At 38.9% G+C, this 23,370-nt stretch overlaps 1 protein-coding gene across 1 annotated transcript; it reads right to left on the bottom strand.

The window, feature by feature from the left end:
* Positions 1 to 1,007: 1,007 nt before the first annotated feature.
* slc6a3 (solute carrier family 6 member 3) lies at positions 1,008 to 20,767 on the bottom strand. Its single transcript, XM_059339443.1, has 15 exons — positions 20,674 to 20,767; positions 20,137 to 20,347; positions 16,853 to 16,984; positions 13,085 to 13,301; positions 9,408 to 9,546; positions 8,946 to 9,080; positions 7,923 to 8,026; positions 6,608 to 6,732; positions 5,600 to 5,712; positions 5,236 to 5,364; positions 4,945 to 5,044; positions 2,501 to 2,601; positions 1,504 to 1,671; positions 1,267 to 1,338; positions 1,008 to 1,090 (listed from the first exon to the last, which is right to left on the bottom strand). Exons 1-15 carry the CDS (start codon positions 20,758 to 20,760, stop codon positions 1,067 to 1,069), a joined length of 1,857 nt encoding a protein of 618 aa, XP_059195426.1. The 5' UTR covers positions 20,761 to 20,767; the 3' UTR covers positions 1,008 to 1,066.
* Between the last annotated feature and the right edge of the window lie 2,603 nt (positions 20,768 to 23,370).

The raw sequence follows: 23,370 nt of genomic DNA, 5'->3' as shown, positions 1-23,370 counted from the left end.
GTGCCAGTGATGATTTTTTGGAAGTTGACAAGTTTACAACAGAATGGTTCTTCACTTATTAGAGCTTTGGGGAAGATGTCTAAATCTGAGTCAGTTTTAGCATTTACAGTAAACCAGCACTTGACATGACTATCCAACTGCACGACTGGTCAGATTATATTTTTGTTTGCCCATTCATCACTAACGCAGCAACATGTTGAAAGTAAGTGACTTTTTCTTTCAGACAATCAATACTATTGATTTGTAACTGATGAATCCTAAGTAAGAAAGCTCAGGTCATAGTTTTAGTTTGTTAAGATGATATTATTTTGGTGTATTGATGTAGCAATTGTTCTTTCTGCAGGAATTGTATGTTTTATAACAGTCTTTAAGAAGAGCAAGTCAAGAAACAAATAGAACAAATAGGACATTGACTGGGATTCAGTGAAACCTATGGCATTCATGACTACTAAGAAGTAATTACATAATGTTTGTATAATAATAATAATAATAATAATAATAATAATTGAATGACATGTTAAAAAGAAATTTAAAAAATGCCACCTACCTCTTGACAAAAAAAAGCATAAATACAGATAATCTTTTTAAAAAGTGTTATTTCCAAATCAACATGTTCACCCCATGAACATAAACTAAATTTTGATTTTTTTTAAATTATACATCTTTTCTCAAAAAACAAAAACAAAAACACCATTCCAATTCTATTCAGGAAGAGTTTCGTATTTATGGAAGAAGCATTTAGAACATCACCTTATGTGTTTGACTGAATCCCATTCACCAGTGTAAACACAATGGTGGAGAGGGTCAATGCACAGCTTCACACATCCACTGTTGAAATGAAAGCACACTACAATGTCTAGGAGTTTTTTTGTCGGCACTTTTAAACTGCTCCCACCACCACCACCATCGTGATCATTATAAATGGTTATTTCTTTCTTTCTTCTTAGTTCTTCAGACGTTTGCTGAGCATGCATTCACCACCCAATATCCTCTCTCTCTCTCTCTCTCTCTCTCTCTCTCTCTCACTCTCTCTCTCGCTCTCTCTCGCTCTCTCTCGCTCTCCTTTTCAGACAACCAACCAGTGATGCAGCTGTGGGAAAAAATGGAAAAACCCATGAAATAAAACACACTAATATATTTCAGACTTCAATAAATAGGCTAAAAATCTGTATAATCATCAATATTTATATTCATGCAATTCCCACAGACATGTGAGGTTTCAGCCGATAAACAATACAATACAATAATAATAAATACACGACTTACTGTGAACTGCCGAACCTCCCCGTTGTCTACCAAATGATGTTCTGTCTCTGGGGTGATGGCATAAGCCAGTCTCTGTTTCAGGGAGAGGACAAATTGATAGATTTTAATAAGTTGTGCATTAAATATTAAAAAAAGAATATTTAATATTTCATAAAAAATGAAAGATTAACATTTTTACAGGAAAGTACAATAACTAATTTCCCCTCACTGTATTTTGGCCAAGAAGCTCAGACTTACATCGCAAAACTTCCCAGGCAGTGTGCAGAGTTTGTAGATGGCGTAGAGAGGCACCATGGACATGGAGGAAATGGCCAGACACCACCCCACCATGTTGGCCCATGGAGGAAACATGTAGGTGCCGTAGTTTGGAGGGTTGAATGTGGCAAAGCTCACCACCACCATAAACTATGGAATAAAAGTATTTGAATGCCAAAAAACCTGAGGAACCATCAGTTTGAAGATTCACTCTTCATTTATTCATGCATTGTCTTAGATTCTGGTCTACGTAAAGTGTCATAGTTGCAGCAAAAAATAGTGGCAGTATTATGGTTGGCAACCAATTAAAACCATGTCGCCATGCAGAGGAAGAAGGGTCAGGTGAATCGAATGCCAAGTCATGTATTCCAACTATTGACTGTATAGTATATAAAATGGACGACATGGTGCCCCAAAAGTGAAGCCAAAATATCTCTACCTCCCCCTGGTGGCTGGCTGCAGAATAGGTACCTGGCCACCTCCAGGTTAGCGGATGGGACACTGGCCCACCGAAGATGTTTTTTGTTATTTTAGCTAGTTGTCTTTTTAATGAGTTATTTGATGGGGGGCCACGCGCCAAATTGGTTGGGCCACCTTAAGAATCAAATGCGCAAGATGGCAGCCCCAGTGTCTGGAATATTTTAACTTTTTTTTGTAGAAATACAAATACAACCGGTTGAAACAAGAATCTGACTGATTGTCAAAATTCTGAATCTTACCTCAGATTCTCTTCTACCCTCAAATCAAGAATTATAGGGAATTTCTTGATCCTGTCTAGACAAGAAGTGTTTTCCAAAATGTATCTTTTGGCCAAATTAGGACAGGCACTGATTAAGAATTACAGAATTACCCTTACAACTGTCTTGTTTTATACCAATGATATACCAAGGTTAAACTCAGTCTCACAGTCTGCTGCTATCTATGTTTGACTTGTCTTGGCATGGGTTTAAATGTATAATAAATCTGTGTAGAGACTCACCAGGAGAAAGCAGGGGCTCACAAACTTCCAGCACAGTCTCCAGTACCTGCCTGGTCGCTGGCCAATCATCTCCTCAATGTCATCACTGAATCGATCCACTCCTGGAATACAAGGACATACTTGATATTACTTCTAAGACATGGTTGAATATAGCCTTTGCTAAAATTAAATATCAAGTACTGAAACTATTGTCAAGGTAGTCAGTGACTTGTATTAAGGTCCCTATGCATATGTTTAAATCAAAAGTTGGCCATTTAGAAATCTGTGGTTAAAAATACAGTTCAACCATTTTGCAGCAGTGACTATGAGGATCTGCAAAGCCAACTGTAATAGGCTAATGCACTATTTTTTTTTTTTACCTTATCATGACTTTCTTTCTCTCATAAACCTAGCTGTACAATCTTTTCTTACTGCCTGGAAGGCATCTCTCACTGCAGAGGAATATATCTGGACTGACGACCAAGTATTCAGCACAACTAAATGTACTTATGTAGTGGACAGCAGAACGAAAGACCACAGTGGCCAGGGATCAAGGGTTCCTGTCCACACTTATAAGAATGGGGAAAAAGGCACACTGAAGCCTTAGGCTTGATTTATCTGGCTTGCCAAGGTCAGGACCCACCACAGTGGGGCAATAAGCTGACCCCACCGCCTGGGGCCTGGTTAGTATTTAGCCCTTTATGGATTCCTCAACAGTCAGGTTCAGTAGAGACAAGAAACTCAATACGGAAGTTCAGGTCAACCATTTCCCCCACCTTTAGATTTAGTTTTTATAATATTTTGTGTATGCAGGAGTTTACAAATGGGTGCATTTTTCACACTCAATGAAATCTAACTTTTCAGCTGGCAGTGGTGGGCAAAGGTAACCAGCTATCAGCTACAGGAAAGAAAGCAAAAAGCCAAGACCGAGCAAAGACTTCCTCCTTTGTGCCATGGTCACTACAAGCCAATTAGCAACTTGACACATGAGAATAGAGATGGACATAGATGACATTTTGGCTAATCTGAATATTAATGCAGATACATTTTTAAAAAGCTCATAAAAAGGGAAATCATTGTCAGATGATGGCAGATTGGATTCTGAGGCAGCAATTCACGGCAATGCGTTCAGTCTCTTTTGCGATCCACTGGACTGTTTAACCCTTTTTCGGGCGAAGAACTATATTTGTTAACTTCAGTGGATATCCAAAATGGGGTCCCCATGTCTCTCTGTTTGGTTGTAGAACCACATGGATTTCTTCCAGCTAATCAGCAAAGATCAGGCTAGAACTTGACTAATATTTCTAAAAAAAGTTGCAGATTTACGAGAAAAAAGTGGGGAAAAAAAACAACTTTTTTCTTACAGATTCACCACTTCAAATTTCATAAATTTACGCATTTTTTTCTTGTAGATTTGCCACTTATTTCTCAAAATATTACCCCCTTCCCCCGGGTCCATATGTTTTTTTACACATTCTGGCTGTATGTAATATTCTCCATTATTGTCTAGGGTTGAAATTTGGAATTTGCAAGTATTTCAATGAGTGCCCTATTAAGGGTTAAGGTTGTATGCCGGCATACAGGCATACAACCTATACCCACACAAATGTGATTGATCAACACTACGTGTCAGTTGCAATCCAGACAGGCTCCAGTTGAGAGATGATTGAGTTTGCAACGTTGTACAAATTTTTGCATAACATATAAAGTAAAATAGCTTTTACATACAGGCTATGGCCAATCCCATGCTCAATTATGTCTCATAAATTGTTGTAGCAATCACTGGGTTGATGCCATTTGTTAAACAGAATTTTTGAAAATGGATAAATAATCTTTAGAAAGGGATCACCTTCAATCCAGAAAACCCTTATCTCATGCAGAAATAAATAGTCATTTATAGATTATTTTGTGTGGGAAGAGTAATACATATAAAACATATAGCATTGTAGAGATCATGGGAAAAATGTGTAAAACCGAGCGTCATTAGAATCTAGACATCTGGAGAGAAAGGGACTCAGAGGTCACCCCCACTTGCCACCCACAACAATTGACAACCTAGCTATTAGACAGCTGACTCCTGTCCATGACAAATGGGAATTGTGTGTTCCCCAGCTGCAATTTCCTTCATGTGGTGGCTTACAACTGCTCAGTGAACACAGAGGTAACATTGGCAGTGTTCGAAATGCCGGCCATTTAACCTCAGTGAGATCATATGAGCACTAAAGCTACAGTATATCCCCGTACGGTAACAACACATAGAGACCGAAGAGGCCAAAACTATTAATGGGAATAGACTTTTTAGCTGCAGTATCCTTGTGTCTAATCAAACTATGTTGCACTGTGGCATAGCACACCTATACCAACAGATTTTTCATCAAAACCTTAATATAGCATCAGCTTTGCTGACCATGAAAACATGAATCATTTGTTTTTCCTTCCTCTCTTCTCCTGTCCATCATTCTCACCGTAAAACCAGGCGATGCCAATAGCTTCAATAAGCACTCCAAAGAGAATCGATGTTCCTGCCGCAAAGTGGTCTAGCAGAGTAAACACATACATCCCACCCTGGAAAAAAGGGAAAATATATTAAAAAGGTATAGTGTTATTATAATAAGGTTTATTACAGATGTAACAGTGAGTAAAAAAAACAATATTCTGATGATTCAGTTCATTGCATTTGCATATACTTGTCGTTATTTGATTAGGACCATCATAAAATGTATGTGTGAAATTGTACTGCCCAGTATGATACGTACATTTGTAACACAGAAGAGAGATATGAGGAAGGTGGAGACAACAATGAAGAGGGTGAACAGCTCTCTGTGCTTGTGGAGGATTTTAAACTCGTCAATCAGCCCTGTGATCACTGATTCCATCCCACCCATCTACAACAAAAGACAAAAGAATTAGAAGAAAACACAAAGACATGAAAATTGAGCTGCTAAATCATTGTAAATGCCCCACTTTTTATTACATAATTGCTGCACTGGAGCAGCACACAAAGACTGCAAATGAGAGTAGTTCATTTCACATTTTATGGAGTGGACGTCTACAAAAGAAAGCTGTCATTTCATTCAATGTTACGGTACATGATGAAGTGGCGGGCGGGTGTATACTCACAGCACTATCAATGCCCAGTGACAACAGCATGATGAAGAAGATTACCGCCCACACTGATGATCCAGGTAATGTTGCAATGGCTTCTGGGTAAATGACAAACACCAAGCCAGCACCTACAGAACAACAAATTCAAGAAAGGAAGGTAAAAAAGCAACAGAAAAAAAAAAGAATTAGAATTTGGAGCATTTAACATAGAAGCAGACGGACGGAGAAGAGTAGATAGAACATACACTGCAAAAAAGCCAACTTGTATTTTTAAGTTGGTAAAACTTAAATATAAATTATTGACATTTAGGGCAATAATGTAAGTTAGCACAACAAAAGAAGCCAGTTGTCTGCTCAAAAACAAGTTTGTGAGTTATTGTTACTTATATCTTTAAGTTGGGGTTCACAACAAGGGACAATAGTTCTGCTAATTTCTTTGTTGTAAAATTCGCTCATTAGCGAAAGCTAGCGGCTAACTGATGCTAGCGGCGCTGCTTGTTACAGCTACAAGAGTAGCCATTAGCGTATCAATGCTAACTCAAAATTGTGGTTGCAACATTAGCTGATATTTCATAGCAACGTTACAATAGTGCCAATTCAGCAAATTGCAAAAGTTAGCAGAAGTAAGGATTAAAAGTTATTACAATGTAAGATTATAAATTTGTGCAATTTACAGTTGAGTTGACAAAAATCTGAATTCAGAGTTGAGCAAACTCAAAAGCAAAACTTAAAATATTTAGTTCAATTGTCCAACTTAAAATTTTATCGAAGTTTGTTGCCTTGAAATTTTGAGTTCACCCAACTTTTCTTTTTTTGCAGTGTACATGTTGTAAAAATCAGGAGAATAAACTATAGTATAGTTTATGCAACATATTTCATTTTAATTGTGCCAGTAACAGTTCTACTAACAGCATTGGTGTCATTTGAATCCAGACATTGAGTTTCCTTAGGTTTCTACAGTCCTTGTTTAAAATATTGTTGAATTGGAATAATTACAGAGTCCACAGACAAGTTACATCCTACCGTCTCTGGCAACTTTGTCCAGGGCTACGTTGTGCTTTTGGGACATGTATCCAAGGAAGGAGAAGACCACAAAACCGGAGAAGAAACTGGTTAAAGAGTTGATGGAGCTGGTGATGATGGCATCTCTGGTTGAAAACAATCAAATGAGATGGGGAAAAAAATAACAATAATTCAGAATATGAATGTAAAGATTACATACACGCTTTACACTAAACAATACGCTAATTCATCCTACACACACATATTCATACTGGTGGCCTAGGCCCTAGGCCAGGTTCTCAACCTTTTTGAGTCGCGACCCCCAATTTAAAATAGACACAAAATGACCAAAAAAAGACATTAAGTGACCAAAAACACATTAACACATGAACACTTTAACACAGTGGAGACAGAGCTGACTTCCAAAATGATTTGGCGACCCCCAGAAATCATCTCGCGACCCCAATTGGGGTCCCGACCCCAAGGTTGAGAATAGCTGGCCTAGGCTACCAGGGCACACTGGTAGTGGCCACCTGCCACCATTGGGAGTTCATTCACACACCGATGAACGCAGCAGCAGGAGCAATTTGGGCTTCAGTATCTTGCCCAAGGATACTGGGCAAGAAGATGGAATCGAACCACCAACCTTCTGATCTGTGGGTGACCGCTCTACCAACTGAGCCACAGCCACAGTATGTCATGGGGTGGGCTAAGGCTGGCTAGAGTCTGAATAGTTTATAGGACCTTGATACATTGTATGTATGAATCACGTAGTCAATGATTTGCCTAATTTGTGACAGACTGGAAAGTCGACCACTTGTCTTCTGATTACAAAAGTAGAGGAAATTAACAAATAAGTGTTTAATAGAGACCTGATGTGTGAAAGTGTGTGAAAGGGAAATAAGGATGCTAAATTTACACATGCAGAAATGTGCAATCTTTATAACTTTTTTTGGTGACCAGTTTGTCATTTTGGTGAAATATATTTTCACTGATTTGGTATTATGCTCAAGTAGGAATCCCCAAAGTGGACAGTGTCATGTGTCGGTTCTCAAAAACATTTAAAAAGGCAAAAAAAGGAGATAAAAGCCTCCTGCGGGATGCTGATGATTTTCAAAGAGTGCGACAGTTTTGATTGGTGTTATGGCTGTCTGTTGCACAGCATGCTGTCAAAGACATATCGGGTTTCAAGGAGCTTCAAAGGTTATTGTAATTCACCTGCTTATGTTGCAAGTGTGTGTTTGTGTGTCCTTGTGTGTTTAGCAGCAACTCCCCGTCCGTCCTCCGTCTGTCTCTGTGAACCCCCCCCCCCTTTCTTCTCTCTGTGTGTCTTTACCTGTAGCAGTTGTTGCTGAATTTGTTGTAGCTGGAAAAGGCAATTAGCACACCAAACCCCACTCCCAGAGAGAAACAGATCTGTGTCGCTGCCTCAATCCAGACCTGGGGAGAGACAGAACAAGCACACTTGTGTGAAGCGGCAAACAAAAGGCACAGGAGAGGAAAAAAGCCATTATTAGGGATAATTGCAGGAAACTCATTCAACGGCTGTAGATGAAAGACGCTAGTGAATACAGGGGGTAATTTTGCAAATTACTGCTCCATGAATCTATCTAATCTAATTCTCCAATTGCTGCCATGCATCTCTCTCTCTCTCTCTCTCTCTCTCTCTCTCTCTCTCTCTCTCCCTCTCTCTCCCTCTCTCTCGCTCTCTCTCTCTCTCTCTCTCTCTCTGCATGCTTACTTATTAAGCTCCTCAGTGCTGTGATAGCTGCTTTCACAGGTGAGGAACATATTAGAAACAGGTTACACAAACAATTTTCTCAATTTTTTTTTTTAAACCTTGAGGAAATGCCTCTCTAACATTACGTAACATTGTAAACCGTTGAATCCTTGGGTCTACAGCAAACAATTAAAGAAAACTTGCAGTTAACTTTTGGATTTTATGCATTCACCCATAACTTTGTTATGTAAGTTTGCAGGATTCAGGCTTTTGTTATTTAACCCTGTAGATGAAAATGAAAGATGATGTAATTTGTCAGGGAATTGTTGAATGGTGTATATTAAAGTTTAATCTCAGAAATCCTATATCAATTGGGCTCTAGTCATAACATACTATTGCCATTTTAAGTCTAGCTTAGTGCATTAGCACAATATAGAAGAGGAAATATGTTACAAGACAAGAACTCTTTCCAGAGCAACTCCACTTTTTCAGGTTTCCAGTGTATACAATCTCAAAGCTTCTTTAAAGTGTTTCTATAGCCACGGTTACCTCTCCATGCCTCCTTTTCTTCTTCTCCTGCACCCCCAACCACTTTCATGTCTCTCATGTCCCCCCTCTCTCTCTCATGTCGACACTCACCTTGGCGTCACAGAGTCTCAGGAAGTCCACGGAGAGGTAGGCCTTAATGCCATCGATGGCTCCGGGCAGAGTGACTCCACGGAGCAGCAGCACAGTCAAGACCACATAGGGCATTGTGGCTGTGATCCACACAACCTGAAAGGGTTGCACGAGGTGCACACACACACACACACACACACACACACACAGACACACACACACGGATACACACATAGAGAACACCCAAACATTTACACAAAAAAAGAAGGCCACACAGTCAGATTCACAAATATGCATACATTGCAAGTGAAAATGCACAGACACACAACTGCCTAGTAGATTATAGTGGACTAGATGCATTTCCTTTTAAACATTCCCTTTCTGTGATTCCTTAGCTTAAATCACTTAAAGATTATTGGATAGGAATAATAGTACTTTTGTGATTTTAACATAAAGAAACAGGGCTACTGTGTCATTTCACACCTTTCCAGATGTCTTGACTCCTTTCCAGAGACTGAAGTAGAGCAGAACAATCACTACACCAAGACAGGAAGTCAGCTGCCAGCGTGGACGGCCCAGATCATCAATCCCATTACTGTCCTGGATGTGGAGCACCCCTCGTCTAAGGAAAGAGAAGATTCTGGTAAGAACCATAAACGCTCCAGAGTCCCCATTTAGAGTTCATATAGAAATGACTGTGAATTTTATGAAATAGCTGCATCTATGTTCCAAAGGGGGACAAAGGGATGGCAGAAAATGTCCTAGAAGTCATTGAATCGATCATTTTAAAGTTCTGAAAATGCAATTTAACCAGAAAGAAAAGTGTATTAGCAGTCAACTACACTCAACCCCCTAGACTGAAACCAAGACAGAGATCTGCCAGTCTGGGCAGAGGTAGAAGCCCGTGACATAGTGACCAAGCCAGAGACAAGGGTGCATTTATGACCCATAGACTGTGTGAAAGAAGGGAATGTAGCCAGCAGTCTGAACATTAAATCCAATGCAGAACTGCCTTAAACCTTTATTCTTTCTGATACAATTCCACTGGTTGGTATAAAAACAACCAGTGGAAAATAGAAGTCTATGAGAAAATGATCCTACTTCGCACCTGATTTACCACCCAGTAAACATTTCCTGAGTTTAGAGTCTCAATCACTAGTTTCAAATTTTCTTCTTTTTTTTTCGTTTTTTAAAGTTATGGTACCACTTACTAACATGTTTTCGTCAGTGTTTGTTTGTACTAAAAGACACTCTAGAGTTGGCTGTTTTCCTGGTTAGTACATTTTGTTTCAAGCATGTTTTTCAAATTAATATCTCAATCAACATCAATTACAAATGAGCCTTGCCAACCAAACTGCTAGCATTAGCATTACTAACTTTGCTCCACCCACTAGTCCAAATATGGTCACTTCTGGCTCCAAATAAATAAATAAAAAACAAGATTGAAAGGGTCAAAATGCCAAACTCGAAGCTTAAAAAATGGAAGTCCACAAACCAATGGGTGATATCACAATGGATTCATCCATTTCTTTTGTATAGCCAAACTTATGACCTCACTGAGAGTCCTTCAGAGCTGCACTGTGAGCTCACCTTACCAAAGGACATATCTAGCTTACCCTGAATAATCTGATTTGAGATGTGCTAATAGCTGGTGCATTCAGCAGGATAAATGAACAACATTATTATTTGCAACATCTGTTGAGCTGTACACCTGGATCTGGATCTAGATTTTGATATCCTGCATACAACTTGCTCAGCAATCAATGTCGGGCCTTGTTGGAAACTCAGTACCTGGGGAATCATCAGTGACAAGAGACATGTAACACCCTAGGCAATCTGGCCAGATGGAAGCTACATGAAGTGTCGGTGCATCTGTTGCTGCATAATTTTGCATTTTAGTAAATTAAAAAGGTCTCATAGATCATGACTGCCTGCCAACATAGGAAAATGCACTGGCAATAAAAAGTAACAGATTCGAAAGTGTACTTTCATGCTGCATTCTGTAAAGTTGAAATAACATGTATCACCTAAAAGACGGAACATTGCTGACGCCTTGATTCAGATAATTTCAGAGACAGTCTAACAGATGAGTCTGAATAAGATCAGCCGATGTGGTCAAATTGTCTGCAGGTGGTTCTGTGTAAATAGCAAGGTGCCATTTCAACGAGCATGGATCAAATGTCTCAGCTGTCACAACAGAACAACCCCTCACTTGTTGGAATAGAAGACACCTGGTCAGCTTCACAGGCTGAGAGGCTGTATAAGATAAATGGACTCAAACTTCTGATTATGAGGAAAACATACATGATATATATTTCTGAACACTTCATTATAAGATATTCTAAGATATGGCTAAATCAAGGCAAAGGGATGATGTAATGTAATTATGTGAAATGTAATTATTCAGTAATTCTATAGACTGAGAGCATCGAGCCAACTCCGCTCCATTACACAGCATTACTGCAATGCATCAAACTTTTTCTTGTGCACTTCCTGCTGGTGAAATGTGTGGGCGATATACAGTAAAGCATTAGCTGCACTCAGCCGGCAACCTCCGGGTCTGAGCAGGGAGGCAAACCAGGAAGTGCCTTAAGCTGCATTCTACCGAAAATTCCAGCGGGGGGGGGGGGGGCGCTGACGGCATCTGCAAAAGCATTTCGGGCCATTCATTTCAATACAAAATGAGAAATCTTCTTACTTGATTTATTACCTCAGATTTTTTTTTTAGGACAACATTATGATCTCAATCGCTATTAAAAATCTTCTTCAAGACAATTTGATGTTAATAGTGTAAATAATGGCCCCATTTAGAAGAAAATAGAAGATAAATAATCATATGATTTGGGGCGTGGCTACCTTTGATTGACAGGTCACTAACAAGGCGAGCCGTCATCAGGAGAGAACGTGAGAGAAGAAATGCAATGCATATCCAGCGTAGACATAAACAAGATTATTATATTGATTATGTCTATGGCAGGGATGGGCAACTGGAGGCCCAGGGGCTGCATATGGCCCGCACCCTTACTTGAAGTGGCCCTCAGTACAACTACATGCATTTAAGCATGAAATCTTAAAAGTGAAGTGTAAAAATGCACAAAATTACTTCTTGCAATTAATGTTGGTCTGCATTCTTGAACTGAAAAAAAATAAATAAATCACAGTAAGTGGTCATTTTTTATTTCCTTCAAACCTTTTGTATTCCTATTTATACTGTTAAACATGCATTTGAGCATGACATATGTTAAGTTACTGCACTGTAAACATATTCATATACACAAAATTGCAGTTTCATCATATAATTATTTAATTATTAAGTGCACGGTCCTATATGTGGCCCTGTGGTAGTGTTGATGAAAAATTGTGGCCCCCTCCAGCATTTAAGTTGCCCATCGCTGGTCTATGGTATCCAGCCGTGAACTAGTTTGTCCTTGTCCGTGTTTCCGTCCAGTTTTGTGTCATAGCTTTGACCCTTTCACACTGTATTTTCATTTAATGACAGTTTATTGGAACATTTTGTTCATTAATAATGTCTTGTTCAGTGTTTGGTTGTAGTAATAGACAATCTGAGGAGTTGCTGTTCATTTTTCTAAGGTAAGTAACATATTTTCTTTGTTTTTTGCTAGCCAAAATTAACATTCCAGTTAATGCTAACATGAATTAGCAGCGACTTCGCTCAGTCAGGATGCCAAACTCGATGCCTCAAACGGGCTGTCTACAAACCAATGGGTGACACCACGGTGACTACGTTCATTATTTATACAGTCTATGGCTGCACTCCAGTGTTCTAGGAGTTGGACATGCGGTACACATACAATAAATGTCCATGTAATTTTCCATATGTGCTGTAACTTGAAAGACCACAACAAAAGGTAATGATAACACCATTTTACTGGGAAAAGTTAAAATATATATCTTTAAAATTACCAAACCGAATATAAATTAAAGGCTGTTACATTAATAAAAAAACAACCATATTGATGTTGTAGAACCACCATAGCAAGCTTTTTTTCAACCTTTGGTTATCATGACATAAGTATTTTTAAGAGCATGGTGTTGCTCCAAACTGACTACACATCAATGAAATTTTAAACTCTTAAACAGAACTACAATAAAGAAATATTGACAATGAATTGTTATTGCCTTAGTTCAGGCCAACTTACTCAAAGTACTCCTGGGCAGGTGTGGCCTTGTAAATGTCACTGACTGAGCTATTGTCAGCCCAGTCGGAGCAGTTAGGACTGTTCCAGGTGTTGTTGCAGTGGACCCATGGCAGCTCGCTGGTGAACGAGGAGAAGAGGTAGAACAGCGCCCAGGAGATGATGACATTATAGTAGAATCCAACGTAGAGGGAAATGAGAATCACCGTAAAGCCTACACCTGTAAGTGGGACACAGATGATTAATATTTATAGGTATTAGAGATGCACATACAGAGATATAAAGAGGGATAAATTGGCTAGCTCACTGCACAAATTATCACCTTAAATATTAAACAGGAGCACCTTGGTGGAATCTAACATCCCATCAGTGTCTTAGCATTTTCTATGTCAAGCCTTACAGAGTGCTGACTTCCATGGTGGCAAAGTGGTGGAAAAGTACATTAACTTAACTATGGTACATGTACTTTATATAAGTATTTCTGCTACTTTATAATTCCAGTCAGCTACTTTTCAGAGGGACATGCAGCTATGGTTACGAGAAACTTTTAATATTTATTTTATTTTTTTTCCCCACACAAAAAAAAAACACTTACATAACAAAACACACACAAAAAAAAAAAAGGGAAAAAACAAACAAACAGCACAGCACACGGACAAGGAATACAACAAAATAAATAAAAATAAGAGATAAAAATACGAATAAGAAAATAAAATAAGATGAAGAATAATGAGTTACCACTGTGTTAGCTATACATCTCTCATCAACCGTCAGTCACCGAGTCATCCGCGCAGATATATACAAGGACGAGAAACTTTTAAGATTTATATTTTTCCAAAAATGAAACATATCACAAGTTTATAGAATATGATGCATTGTTAAGTATAACGGTGTTTCCACTACAGCCCAATACCCGGAATGAGGCGGGTCTCACTTGCCGAAACCCCCCTAATTTGAATATGAGCCGTCCGGAGCGATCTTTTCACAGGACTTTTTTTGTGCCTGTGGAAGAGCAGGACCGTTTTTCTCCCCTGAAAAAAGCCTGGTTGCTGATTGGATAGAACGGTAAGCAGTATGTGACGTAGAACTCGACGCCACAACATCACACGCCATTTGTAAAAGCTGGCAAAGCAGTGTTGCCAACTTAGCAACTTTGTTGATATATTTAGTGACTTTTCGACCCCCTTAGAGACTATTTTTCTAAAAAGCGACTGGCGACAAATCCAGCTACCAATCTGCAAATTGCTAATAGGCTAACAGTTAGCTCTGTAGCAGTACAGTGTGTATGTGCTGCTGCTGCAAGAGGTGCTCACTTCGCGATCTCTGTTTGTTTACAACAAGCACCGGACACTCTGTGCAGTTTGCGAAGCCGGTTAATTCATGATCACGATGTTTATGATCAGCGGAGACGCTGTGTATAATTAGCCATGCTGCTTTGTTTATGATCAGCTGCTGACATTGTGCACAGTTAGCAATGGCGGTCACATTTGTGTCTTTTGTGTTTAATCTGTCGCATATGTGATCACGGATCACGGTCGAAACTGTCGCTAAGCAATTGCGTGACGATCGAAAACCATACATCACCTCTGGAGTCTCATAAATCCATCTGGGGGCCTTTTTGTAATGGAAACATGCAGAGTGAGTGGACGTTTGACAAGGTGTGGCCTGAGACTTTCCCGGTGGCCACTCCTCCCCCTAAGGAAACGTGGCTTATAAAACCAGTGGTTTCCAACCACTTTGGTGCCTGACTTCCCTTACAAAACTGTGGTTGGGACACTTTGTTTCAGACATCAATGAGTTGTTAACCATTCCAACAAATTGACATTTCAACTTCTGAGATCACTGCAATATCACCAGTTCGTGTCTGGCCAGTAACCTTTGTTGCATGCCACGCTGCATCTCTCTCTCTTTTTACTCTCGGCTATCAAATTAATGCATAATCATTAACTTTGGAGATGGTTAGATGGGTTCTTTCTTTGACCATGTGACACCTTTTCACCAAGTTTCATGAAAATCATACCAGCAGTTTGTTCCTGAATCCTGCTGAAGGAAAACCTCCTTTGCGGAGGTAATATTGCATGTGTTGTTATTCTAGTGAATGTAAACTGATCAGGAAAGAGCTCTAGGTCTTGCTTAACAAACCAAACCTTTGACATTTTCACCTTTAGTATACAACACACCTTTAGTATACTGTATTTATCACCACAAAGTGAACCGAATGATATACAACCCCTTACAGTGGTGGTGCTAAGCTTCTGTTTTTACAAAATTTTCATATTTTTCTTTACATTTTAGGAGTGATTACAACTAACCAAGTGGGTTATTGTTTTTTTGTCCTCTTATCTAAAAAGCACTCTGTTCCACACACAGTTCAAACTTGCATTTTGCTGTTCTGAACAGTATCTGAAGTACATCCTGGCAGATGTCAGTACCGCAGCGCACACCACAAATCACAATATCTCGCTCGGTTTGAGTACAGGGGCCTATGAAACATGCCTACGGACTCACAGAAAGCACATCAACTTGTTCAGATTGCCTCTTCATGCCTTGATTATCAACAAATCTACCCTTTCTGTACATCTGAAACCATGTCCACTCTTCTAAGGCGGAATTTAATTGTTAACCTTTGCTAAAAAGCCATGACCACAAGCGTGCCTTATCGATTCCTTTTGTAATGTGAATGTGATATTTGTCCAGGGAGCGATGCCTCTTATTAGCACCACATGCAGCCTTGCCATCTCTTCATCTTTCTCTCTCTGTCATTTTCTTCAGATGCATTGATCCTGAGAGGAAACCAGCTTGTTGATCAGAATAATTACTGTCAATATGGGCATGTGTATGTGTGTATTTGAATAATTACTGTTATCCCCCCGCTGAGAGACAGAGAGAGAGTGAAGCGTGTGATTAGAACGTCAACCTACTCAGTGTGGTCCCTGACAGACGGCACATGTTCGCGCGCAGGAGGCACGCGCATAGAGACACACACATACACAGAAAAACCATGATGGAGCATGTACAGTGCACACTGAGGGCCACCTTCAGACCAACAAGGACAGGATCTAACAACCAGCATCATACTGTGAAGCATCAGCTGTTTTGCTGGTAATAATGGTATTTGAGGTTGTGTTTCTCTTTCATTATAAGGTGTTAAATGCAAAACTACGACTTTACCATAGCAGGATATACAGAGATAGATGATTACACACAAGTCACAGCTTGTAAACTGTGTCTAGAGAATAAAAAGTTGCACCGAACAAAGTGTATTTTTTTTTCGACCGATGACTTTGCTAAGAAATGTGAATTGGTCGTAATGTTTGTTCCTCCATTAGCGTACGTTCGGCTGGCATTCTCCTCAACTGCGTTTTGCTTATCGATGTGTTGAAAAGTACCCTGAGAGCGTGCTCGTCGCCACTTACTTGACAGAAGGATTTGGACAATCAGGACAGGAGTCTAAAAGCCCAATTTTCATTTGCTTTCCATCTGAGTGCCAACAGAACCTGATGTTCTGGGGAGGATAAACAATGCCTGTCGCCCCGCTCAACACGGGAGACAAGCAGACAAAAGAGACTGGCATGTGGACAGACAGGCATGTGGGCAGACAAGCAGGCAGGAAGACATGTAGATATTAAAGGTCCTTTATCAGACAGACAGGCATGTGCATAGCATGACAGAAAGATTTAAAATACATGTAAAAGCTGGTCAACAATTGACATGTCTACGTCCCACCAGTGTGGGCATGTGACTGTGTGTCTAACTATGTGTCCTCCCTACCTTTAAAGATGGGACAGATCTTCCAGACGCCTGCTGCCCCCTCTCTGTTGTACTGTCCCAGAGCCAGCTCCATGTAGAAGAGAGGCATGCCTGCGATCACCATGAAGAACAGGTATGGCACCAGGAACGCTCCTACACACACACACACACACATACAGAGTGATCTCTGGATGAAAAATTACATTCTGATATACACTACTGGTCAAAAGTTTTAGAACACTCCAACTTTTCCAGAATTTTATTGAAAATGATGCAGTTTAATGTCTCAGTGTACTCTGAAATTAATGCATGTAACAAATACGGGCGGCTGTGGCTCAGTTGGGAGAGTTGGTTGGCCCCCAACCGAAGGGTTGGTGGTTCGATCCCCGACCATCGCAGCCTACATGTCGAAAGTATCGAAGTATCCTTGAGCAAGATACTGAACCCCAAATTGCTCCCGATGCTGTGTTCATCGGTGTGTGAATGAATTCCAATGGTGGCAGGTGGCACCGTTTAGGGTAGCCTCTGCCACCAGTATGAATGTGTGTGTGAAAGGGTGAATGAGCGCAGTCTGTAGTGTAAAGCGATTTGAGTGGTCGCAAAGCGACTAGAAAAGCGCTATATAAGTGCAGGTCCATTTACCATTTACCAAATAAACAATTGAAGTTAAAAAATAAATAATAGAATCAATTTAGAAAGGAAAATGTATTCTAAACTGTTGACTCATCGAAGTAGCCACCTTAACAGATAGAACAGCTGAACACACTCGTGGCATTCTTTCTACAATGGAAATCAAATATTCTTCAGAAAGTTCTTCCCAACTCTGTTGCAGAAGTTCCCATAAATGTGGAGCAACTTGTAGTCTGTAAGTGGTCAAGAAAAGTTGGAACACCTGTAGGAATTTGTAGCAACTTAGCAACTTTCAAGGCTTGATCATCCTCCGTTGCTGCAGAACTGCTTTAAGTTTTAAACCCATTTCTTGTTCCCTGAAAAAGGCCTTTTTGTATAATTATGAAATGTACATTGTTTTTCAGTTTTAACCTTACCTTTTTTTATTTACCTCTGGCAGTTCACCACTTACCTTTGTACCCATTCTAGCTGTTCATTGGACTTGAACTGCTTGAATTTCAATAAAGAATTGATCAATTGTGGTGTTGTGGTATGCTAAAACTTTTGACCGGTGGTGTATATTCCAGGAGAAAATAAAATGTTTCAATTATAAAGTTACCAATTTGTATAACCCTAACTCTAAAAAACTTTAGGCTATGTTTAAAAAAAAGTTAACCAGTTTGAACATAAAATATAATGTGTTTGTACAGTTTTCAATTGAACATGTATGTAAAAAATGCTTAACAAAATGATCACATTCTGTTTTATTGAAACTGTTTTGAAATCATGGTTGTAATTGAATAGTAGGAATGCACTACATATATTGTGCTGATGAATGTATATTATTATATATTAATCTGATAATGAAATTACAAGCACAACATCTACCCCCTCGAACCATAGGTAGCAGTATGCACCTTTAAAGTTTGTTTGCATTGAGAATACATTGAAATGTTTCACGATTTACATCAAAGCATTTCATTGAATTCTTACGCAAAATGCTCCATAAAAGCAAAAGTATGTTTTAATTTTTTTATTGTAATTTGCAAGAAATATTAAATGATAATTTGATGAGTGTGCTTGAACAACAGGTTATGAACTTCTTTGTACAAAAATGTAAAATTATCGGTTATCTTATTGGTATGCATGTGTGTTTGTTTATTTATAAGGCACTACTGAAAAAACGACCACTCTACTTATCGAGCCTATTGAGCTTCAGATCTTTTAACTTTCCAACTCGTTCATATAACCCACTGGCTCTTAATATCCCTGCTGTTAAAACGGAGGTTGGGAAATTCGCTTTTGTTTATTTCGCTCCTTTTAAATGGAATAATATACTGTCACAGCTTCAGTTGGATACACTGATTCCTTTTAATCATTTTAAAGACATTCTTATTAATCTTATGATTTCGGAATGTGCATGTGCTCATTGAATTTATTGTGCTTCTGTTGATTATATATTATTATTGATATGTAGTGTAATGTGTTAAATTGTATTTGTACTGTAATCAGGGCGCCATTGGAAATGAGAGCTTGCTCTCAATTGGCCCTCCCTGAATAAATAAAGGTGAAAAAAAAATGTGCAATGAAAAGCAGATAGTTATTGGTTATCATAAAACAACTGAAAAAAGTTTAGGTCTATAAAAGCCTATACAAGATTTATGGAGATAGTAGAATCTATCACAAATGATTGGATCACAAAGCATCATGAAAATCACTTATGTACTATGTGTTATTGTGTGTTATTAACACTGTAAGTTTAGGTCGGGGCACCTCGGAGGCTAAGGGCTTAAAGCACCAACCATAACCCATAAAGTCCCTGTTTTTCATCTAGCCGGGAACATTTGTTTCATGTCATTCCCCCCCATCATCTGTCCATTGTTAGCTGACAAATTAAAGAGCATAAAATGCTCAAATAATACTGAGAAAAGTAATAATTTGTATAATTTGCCTCAAATTAAAATCAGTAATATTTTCCCTAAATACAGGTATGACAACATGTGGCAATTTGCAGATATATAGTCACACTCAACTATAGCTACAGTGTCATTTATAGCTCTTAAACATAATGAGAGCTCTATGTTAAACAGCCATAATTAGTGGCAGTGATTGTTAGAGCTAATCTATTCAGAGCAGCTGTGGTGGTTTTTCGCCTATTTTGATCTCTGTAAAGGGTAGGGGAAAAAAAATTCAACAACCAGCGGCACAAGGAGGTGAAACAGATGCAGGCGCACGCTCACACACACACACACACACACACACACACACACACACACACTGATAACACACAAAAAATCCCCATATTTCACACAAATTATCAAAAATGCCAAAAGAAAGGTTTCTGACATCGATACAACCTCTTACAATTAAACCTGTGCCCACACACACACACACAAACACACACACACACACACACACACACGTATAGTAGATGAAGGTGGAAATATACAGTATGCAAGCATGTGTGACTAAATTCCACTTTCATTTTACCTTCTTCTCTCTTTATCCTATATTTCACTTTTTTCTCCATCTTTCCTTTCAACATACCCACGCACAAACGCACCACCATCAACCCTTCAGTTCCTTCCATCACTACTACTAGAAAAGGAGGACAATCTCTCGATCACACACACACACACAAAAAAACATCAGCCACCCCCAAACATCCTCCCCTCACACCCTTTAATCCATCTCACCTCCTCCATTCTTATAGCAGAGGTAGGGGAATCTCCAGACATTAGCCAGGTCCACGGCGAATCCAATCACAGACAGGAGGAAGTCGATTTTCTTCCCCCAGGTCTCCCTCTCCTCCTCCCCACTGGGGTTGGTCTGAGTGGGAGTCGGAGCCACTATGGCGGTTGAGGTGAACTGAACCCCATTCTGCTCCTTCACCAGGATCAGCTCCACCTAAAGAGTTAATAATCAACCAGATTCTAGGGTCATTTAATGTTAAGTCTCACCCTTGTTTTATCATTGTCTTAATTTTAAGACAATTTTAATTCTAGTCATTAAGTTCATTTTATTCCCCCAGAAAATTAGACTTTCGTTACCATTATGGTCTTTTTCCCACCCAACACTTTTTAGGTCTGCATAAATTGAGTCAGACAGACCAAGCCAGAGAGAAATGCACTTAATTAAGACATCCGCCCCATACTGTGATTCAATTAGGTTTTCTTAATCAGACTGAATTGCATGCCATTAATCCACTACATGTGTGTCAGAGCTGCACTGACCTCTTTGGGGCCCATGGTGTTGGAGGTGGGTTTTTCTGGGGCTACAACGGAGGACATCAGGCCGACAGGGACTCTCTCTGACAGCATGGAGGGGTGCACAGCCTTTGGGAGTGTGGTGGCGGAGGAGGAGGAGGGAAGGCAGGTGCAGCTGGAGAGTCTTTAGTAAAACATAAGGTGGAGCTTTATTAATTTCTGTTTGGAAATTAGGTTATCACTGGACATACGATCAAACAACACTTCAGTAAGAGCAAGAAAAAAAGTAAAGAAAACATTCTGATGATTTTTTTCAGTATGTTAAAGCAGTCTGTATGAGAGGGAAATAATAAAAGTGTATGGTTTGTTAAATATTCATTCATATCAAGATTTTGACTTGTTACATGAAATACGGGAAGAACAAGAGGAGAGTGGAGAAAAGGAACAGAGATTGGGATCCAGTCTGAGGGGAAGAGGAGGGCGTGGGGGAGCTTCCCCACCAGGCCATCACAGCATGCTCATTTCATTTCACACTTGTTGATCGCCATTTTGCCCGCTGATTTGGCCCAGTGTCTACTAACTAAACCTGTCAGAACCACAGCACGCTGTCCACCACATTTTGTTCAGATTTTCATTCAGAAGTTTTTTCTAAAAATGATCTTTAGTAGGAAAAGTAACAGTATCAGGCAATTTTATTCTATAAATATAATAATGTGATAAAAAATATATATTTTAATTTCTTCAATAGAAAAGTTGCCTTTTTGCCATATTACTGTTCATTACATCATTTTTTAGAATCTAAAAACTGTTTGTGAAAACTGAATGTCCATCTGCTCTTACAAGGACCATGAAAATATTTTAATAATAATTTCCACCTCTGCACCTAAATTGCAAAAAAAAAAATGTTGCCAAATTGCAAGTAATTCACTCACAAATTTTGCCTCGGCATAAAACAACAGTAAACACTATAAGTTAAACCCAAAGGCTGTATTATAACAAATACAATTACATTTACATTTAGTCATTTATCAGACGCTTTTATCCAAAGCGACTTACAGGAAGAGTAAAAACAAACAATCAAGGTATAGATTGTACAATTGTAATTGTAGATTGTACAATTACTCATGCATATTTAAAAAAAATGTGACATTTTACAAAAGAAGAAACATTTTCAAGGACACAAAAACACTCACCTTTGAAATATAACGGGTGGAAGCTCCTCTAGTTGTCAGTTTGGACAATTTAATTCCAGTTGTGCTGATGTTCTTGATCTTCAGTGCGCTGCAAACTATTGCTGAACATATTTCTGCAGACCGCGCTTGATAAGTTAGACCCAGATTGAAACAAAAAATGTTAAGAGACAGGAGATGAGGATAAAGACAGGAAAAGATGAGAGAATTGGTGATCTATGAAGAGTTGTAGAAAAGCCTCCCTCCTTGGCTCCTGTGACAGACACACAGAGCCCAGAGTACCCTGTGGTCTGGTATGGAGATCTGTCTGCGATACCACTCTTGTATGAGAATCAATCATCAAAACACCCCCCATCGCCGTCACTCTACTCCCTCCTCCTCCAGGCTTCTTCTGTTCCTCCTCCTCTCTCTCTCCCATCATTGCATTTTTTCTCACCTGATTTCAGTATTTTTCTGGAGGACCTTTCTTTCTATGTAAATACAAATCTTTGGAATAAACAGAAACAAATAAAATATTCCAATGTGCCCAGAAAGATTTAATGACATTAAATACCTTGTAATTGTGATATTTGTAAGGTTCTTTCTTCACTACACCCACCTGATCCTAATGCTTTATACTAAGGCAAGTTGTATATAATGTCAGGACATTATGGATATTCTGTGGATTCATATTCAGAACATAAAGATCAGTAGAAGGTGTTCTCGGCATGGTAGCATGTGAAAATGCACAAGATTTTTTATTTTCCTCCTTGAACATAAATCCTGTAGAATCATTGTTTGAGATGAAATGTTTAAATCAGGGCTGAAATAATTAGAACTGGTTATAAATAAAAACCTTCCATCATCCCAACGGAATAATAAGCATGTTTGTCTCTTTTTTTTGTTCTCCCTCAAATCAGGATCCTTTTTCTAATCTCAGATTTTTAAAAAAAACTACAATTTTATGCTAAATTACCAAATTGTCTTGGGTAATGACATTTGTTTCTGACTTTTGATTCAAACATATGACACTGAACATAACTGATACAATACCAGAATATCTTGCTCAAGATATAATATTAATGATCTTTTGAGTAAAGATCTTAATTCTGCAAAGTGAAGTGAAGTAAAAACTCACACAAAAAAATCAAAGAAGTAAGATGCTGTTTGATATGAATGGTGTAAGATGTGAAAGCTACTTCAAGCTCCTGAATACACTGGTTTTACATCTTAAGTTTTTCAATTATTTTAAATACTTATGAATAAATAAAGAGTTAATGCAGTCTGCACTGGGACTGTCTTTGTGTGGTTTGCAAATTCTAATAAGCAACATCAACTTTTTCCCACTGAGCCCCATCCACTCCAAACAGACAAACAAACAAAAAGCACTGGGAAAAATACAGAAATCATTCAAGATAAATAGAACAAAACCCTGAACTTTGGCATGTCAGTCAAACCCCATAACTTGCAGTAAGGTTCTGGCTGAGTTCTTTTTGGCAGCAAAAATCCATAATAACCTTTCAGTATATTGAAATCCAATTGATTTGAGAGAAAA

This window comes from Centropristis striata, chromosome 8, assembly GCF_030273125.1.
Source record: "Centropristis striata isolate RG_2023a ecotype Rhode Island chromosome 8, C.striata_1.0, whole genome shotgun sequence".
NCBI lineage: Eukaryota > Metazoa > Chordata > Actinopteri > Perciformes > Serranidae > Centropristis > Centropristis striata.
Note: the sequence above shows the minus strand (reverse complement) of the source record. Positions and strands in the feature narration are given on the sequence as shown.